Source organism: Zingiber officinale, chromosome 7B (genome assembly GCF_018446385.1).
Source record: "Zingiber officinale cultivar Zhangliang chromosome 7B, Zo_v1.1, whole genome shotgun sequence".
In the NCBI taxonomy this organism is placed as follows: Eukaryota; Viridiplantae; Streptophyta; class Magnoliopsida; order Zingiberales; family Zingiberaceae; genus Zingiber; species Zingiber officinale.
In genome coordinates this window covers 35,394,257-35,400,090 of record NC_055999.1, presented here as the reverse complement: position 1 = coordinate 35,400,090, position 5,834 = coordinate 35,394,257, and the positions used below count along the sequence as shown (strand labels likewise).

The 5,834-nt window shown below is 34.9% G+C and overlaps 1 protein-coding gene across 1 annotated transcript; it reads left to right on the top strand.

Annotated features, from left to right (window-relative positions):
• The first annotated feature begins 1,861 nt into the window (after window positions 1–1,861).
• LOC122005663 (glutathione S-transferase 3-like) lies at window positions 1,862–3,195 on the top strand. Its single transcript, XM_042560780.1, has 3 exons — window positions 1,862–2,055; window positions 2,151–2,199; window positions 2,600–3,195. The coding sequence occupies exons 1-3, from the start codon at window positions 1,906–1,908 to the stop codon at window positions 3,052–3,054; spliced, it is 654 nt and encodes a 217-aa protein (XP_042416714.1). The 5' UTR covers window positions 1,862–1,905; the 3' UTR covers window positions 3,055–3,195.
• Window positions 3,196–5,834: the final 2,639 nt, after the last annotated feature.

Genomic DNA, 5,834 nt, shown 5'->3' with positions numbered 1-5,834 from the left:
TGATAGATTTTATTAATCCAGCTCGTCAAAATTAGAAAGGATATTTAATGCTTAGAAATTGAAAAGACGTTTTTTCAAATGTTAAATGGTCGTTTGTTAAATTGTTGAAAAAAGTTTGCTAGTATCATTTGATATTAAATATCTAAATTATATCGATTAATTGTAAAATGATAGATTCAATCTTATTAAAAAAAAATTATTAATAAATTTAAAAAGTACTCATAATATTTTAAAATTAATTACTAATTAAAAATGTATTCATTAATTTATTAAAATTAGAATTCTAAAATATTAAAAAACAGGCCGCACCTGTTCCATTGACCAAATAAAATACTCTTTCTACATTCACTTAGTTATTCGCTCTAGGAACATCAAACGCATTTATTTCGATTTATAGAGCTCAGATCATCTCCAATTCATATCATCAAATTTGATGTAATTTTCACATCAAAATGATACTATTTAAACACCAAACACTATTTCAACTCCAATCCATCATCACCATATTACACAAAAAAAAAATTATTTAGAATATTTTATTATTCTTATTAATTTTTTTATATGATAATTATTATATTTAAAACTAATACTTCTTAATATTTGATATTTTAAATTTTTTAAAATTCAGTATTCAACTAATATATATATATATATAATTTTTATTTTTATTTTTATTATATAATTACTCAGGCATAAATATATTTTAAAAATATTATAAAATCACACACAATTAAGATAAAATATTTTACTATTTTATATTTAAAACAAACAAGGATACTTAATTGAAAATACAATATTACAAGACTTTAACTTTAAGAATTACTATATTGTTCTCATAAATACTCAATTAATGCATTTTGAAGGGCAATATGAGCTTCTTTGTCTTTGATTTGTCTGTATCGAGCTAGAAATATAGGGAGAAGGATCACAACTTAATTAATATCAAGGTGAAGATCAAGAATCTCATAATCTTATGAATATTTTTGAACAATTTCATAATTATTTTAGCGGAATGGGGAGTGATCTTCCTGAATATTAGTATTATAATATTATTAAAGTAATTTTAAGTTTATGTGTGCTTTATTAGTATCGTTTGTACCATGTACTTGTTTGTTAAGCTTAGTTAATTATGTTTTTAATTTTGTATTAGTAATATTTTAATTTAATGTCATTACTATCTTTATTTTGTATGTCAATATAATGGATAATGTATTGTATATTTATGCATATAAAAAATTTTAATATTTTATTGTATTATGTTTATGAAATTAGTGATAATTTATAAATGTAATTATAATTAAAATATATTAAGTAAAATTAAAATAATAATTTTAATAAATTAAATATTTACAAATATACATAATAAAATTTAAATATGCTATTAAATGCACTTAATTTAAATTTATATTAAATAATAATTACATTTAATTATACTATAAATAAAGATAAAGAAAATAATTATTATTAATTAATTACATTTGATTTTATAATAATATAATAAAAAAAATTCCCTCCATATGATGATGTAAATAGTGTAACACCAAATATGGTGTTGTATTATTCACATCATCATATTTGAAATGAGTTTTGGTGTATGAATTAGAATAATTTGATATTAAATTGATACTAAATTTGATATTTTGGTGATGAATGGGAGATGCTGTCAGAAGCATTCATTACTTATCACATTTTTATTGCCCGTTCAGACGCGCCTTGTTGTTCCATTCCGGTACCTCTGATTTCGCCTTCCTTCCTCTCCGAGTCACTGTCAAACAGGAAACTTCTACCAACTCCACTTCATGACAATCAATGCATGTGGGCCAGCACGGCTCCGCTGGACTCACGATTTAAGCTGCCAAGGGGGGGAAAAAATAAACCAAATTGAGAATCGAAAGAATAGCGGAGATGGGAGGGATCAAGATCTACGGGATGCCCACGTCCACCAACACCATCCGAGCTCTGGCGGCCCTCAACGAGAAAGGCCTCGACTACGAGCTCGTCATCGTCGACCTCCGCACCGGCGCGCACAAGCACCCTAACTTTCTTGCCCTCAACGTAATTCTTGTTCTTCCATCCTCTTTAATTTATTCCGTTTCTACTGTCTCTAATTTGTTATCATATCAATCGTTTGCTCTTCTTAAAATTTGCAGCCCTTCGGCCAGATCCCAGTTCTGGAGGACGGAGACGTCGTCCTCTTCGGTGAGTTCTCTACTTCGCTTCTGACGAGAGATTTTCATTTCGCTCCCTATGGTTTTTTTAAACCCTATTTTTAGTTTTGCCCTTTAGTATTCTCAATATTACTTATTAACGAAATAAAGATATTTTGATAATTTATTCTTAATTTAAATTATGATTTTTTGCATGTAAATAGATATATTTTATTTTTATTTGACCAACAGTAAGAATTAAAATTTAATATTTGAAATTATAAGAGTTAAAATTAAACAGAGCTAAAATATGGGATAAAATGAAAATTTCTCCTAATCTTCTCTGTTTGTTTGGTCGGAATAATTTTAAGTTTGGGCGTCCAAGGATCTGATTGATCTCCTTCACTTTTTTTTTTTTTTAAATTTTTTTTATGCGTCGATCGGACACGCAGAGTCGCGGGCGATCAACCGATACATCGCTACCAAGTACGCGGAGGCCGGGCCGGACCTCCTCCTCTCCGGAGGAACCCCCGCAGAGCGTGCGGCGGTGGAGATTTGGCTCGAGGTGGAGTCGCAGCAGTTCGGGCCGCCCATCGCCTCGCTGGTGTTCGAGGCGCTGATCAAGCCAATTCTTGTCAAAGCCACGGCCGACGAGGCGATCGTGGAGGCGCAGGCTGCGAAGCTGGAGAAGGTGTTGGATGTGTACGAGGCGCGTCTGGCGCAGAACAAGTACCTCGCCGGAGAGCACTTCACCTTGGTCGACCTCAATCACATCCCCTACACCAACTACCTGCTGAAGACGTCCAAGGCCGCACTTGTCACATCTCGTCCTCACCTGCTCGCCTGGTGGAAGGACGTCTCCGCCCGTCCCGCCTGGGTCAAGACCGCTGCCGGCATTCCCTTCTGATCGGTAATGTTTCTGTTGCTTTGATGCTTGGGGAGAATGAATGAATGGAAATAGAATTCCGATGGCCTCTCCAAGCTTTTCATCTTCTGCTGTTTCGCTTTCATCTTCTCAGACGATAACAATAAAGCGGTTGTTCCACTATGATTCTTTTGCTAGCTAGGCATTTCCATTGTGGCACCGTACCAAAGCTCTGGCTTTTATACATCACTTTAAAGACCTCTTGAAGTCACAAGTCGGCTTCCTCTTGAATCCCTTTTCACTCTTCGTTATTTGACCCATCTCACCTAGTCCCAACGCAACATAACTACTTCCTCTATCACTGGCGCAGTAAGAGCTCTACATTCTTCCACCGCTCACCCGCAAGCAGAGATCATTGCTACGCCGCTGCTGAGGGTAGATTTGGATCATAGGAGCAAGGAATCCTCTGAGTTCATTCCTAAATAAGTTCCTCCTCCCACCAAGGAGAGGCCGCGCCTACCTGCTTGGAGGGGCGCTGGGTGAACATTATCACCTTTTGCATCACAATAATGGTAGATTTGACCACACTACTCCAACAGCAATGCCCTGATGGTGCCGGCCATATTTGCTCACCTTGGTAACAATCGAATTCCGATCTACATTGTCGGTGGCTAGCCTGTTACGTAGACTCTGTGTTTGATGCTGAATAGCACAAAGCCAAGCAATGAGTCAAAAAATTGGGGTTTTGTCAGTACGCAATGTGAGTCACAGGGTTTTCACTTAGCGGCCACCGAACTGAAGTCAAAGTAAAAAATTGTAATTGAAAATTTGAGTAAGTTCTTCAATTTTATTATTATCACAATTAAGCTGCCAAGTTTAGAGATCGAGGACCTGTACTAGTAACCGATCAAGATCTATTATTTTCAGATGTTGTAGCTACTGGGGACGGTGTGTGAGCATCCAGCTCTGGAATATTGCCACAACACTTACAAGATGACATTAATATATATTCTAGTGTGGTTGACAGATCTGGCATCGACCATACTACTGAAACAAATGGCACACACCAAACTAACATGGAGAGGCTCATCTAGAAAAAGCAACCCGTTTTCTATTCCTATCTGTCATGAAAAGTAAAAGAAGTCATCGACTGCATAAAAATTGCAAAGTGTCCAGAGAGGATAATATAAAGTGAATCACAATCATCTCAGGTGTCCGACTGATAATGTGAGACAATACAGTATCAAAGACTACATGGAGGCTTTCGATTGTATGTATCTGGAATTTAAGAAGGTGGTAGTTTATGGAGGTACGTAACACGGTTGTTTTTAAAACCTAAAGTTAGGGAGTTATTTTTAACAATTAAGAGAGATGATATACAGCGAAAGTGGTTGTAAGATCAGATGCAAAGGGACATACAACAAATGACTACTTAAATGATTTTATGTGATAAAAGATGATTCGTTTGTCTTAGAAATTTCGTCAATCCGTTTCTAGGTCAATATGAATGAGGTAAATCACGAATGATTATTAGCCATTAGTGCAGATGGTAAGACACGAAGAAGAGGTATACTCAGATACGCCAAGTTTTAACCCTAAGACCATACTTAAATGATTTCAGCTCATGCATCATGTGGAGACTTGATCCATAATGATAATGATTTCTAGCAATGCTATTAGTTATTTCTACATACAAGTACAAGAGTCTTTTCAATAGTCTAGTTATACTATTAGTATGTCATTTCATAATGTCCTAAGATCTTGTAAAAAGATGTCTCTTAATTGGATAAAGTGATTTTCTAATTACAACACTACTCATCCATATATTCAAGAAAATTTCCGATATTTCCTTCATTTTAAGGTAAAATGCTCATAAATTTTCTCAAATATATCATCGTTATTAGATGTTATGTTCATAGTCCATATCGCTTGTTTATACAAAAATTTTCAAGATTGTATTGGTGCAATTAACGGCACTCACATCAAATATAGCAAAAAAAAAGTGATTCATTCACCTCTAGCACCCCCGTCAACTCATCTCTAGGTCAACATGGAGATAGTAAATCACGGATGACTATTAGTCATTAATGTGGTAACCAAGATATGGGTGAAGATATACTTGTTAGCTAGAGCCCTATAGCCCATCATTTGATGATTGTATTTTTGGACTTATTGTATCATATTCTATATAAATAAAGACATTTGGATTTTGGTTATTATACTTACTTGTATTGGTGCCAAATAAACTAAGTATAATAATGTCCTTGAGTAGATGGTTCTCACCTATATCAATCGGTTAGTTGAACCGATAGTGAGATGATATAGGGAACACTACTCTTAATCATTCCTAGTCGAGTATTAACATTCAGGGACAATGTTAATGCAATAAGACTAACATGTATGTCAACTCGATGACTTGATCTCACAAGTCATGGATATAGAGATATCAAGTTGACACATGGGTATACATTAGAGAATGTATACTGAATGACCCGCCATGAGAAAGTATCATGGATCGTTATATGAGTGTCATATACTTTCTCATGTGGCTATTAGTATGACTACTAGTCCTTAGACCTGAAGTCACCATAGATCCCTACATAAGGAGTTATGTACTTTGGTTTCGTCAAACGTCACTCGTAACTGGGTGGACTATAAAAGCGATTACTGGGTATATAACAAATTATGCAGAGGGATGTGACTGATATAGATGAGATCTATCCCTCCTATATGACAGGAGAGACATCGGTATTCTTGATAGAGTGAGACCACGAAGTGCATGGCCATGCCCAAATGAGTCAATATGGGATATTGAGCTCATT

Bases quoted from the DNA above. Each gene is read 5' to 3' on its own strand.
- LOC122005663 (XM_042560780.1), top strand. From the start codon at position 1,906: ATGGGAGGGATCAAGATCTACGGGATGCCCACGTCCACCAACACCATC. The intron at 2,056-2,150 runs GTAATTCTTGTT...TAAAATTTGCAG, and splicing joins CTAACTTTCTTGCCCTCAAC to CCCTTCGGCCAGATCCCAGT. The intron at 2,200-2,599 runs GTGAGTTCTCTA...TCGGACACGCAG, and splicing joins CGGAGACGTCGTCCTCTTCG to AGTCGCGGGCGATCAACCGA.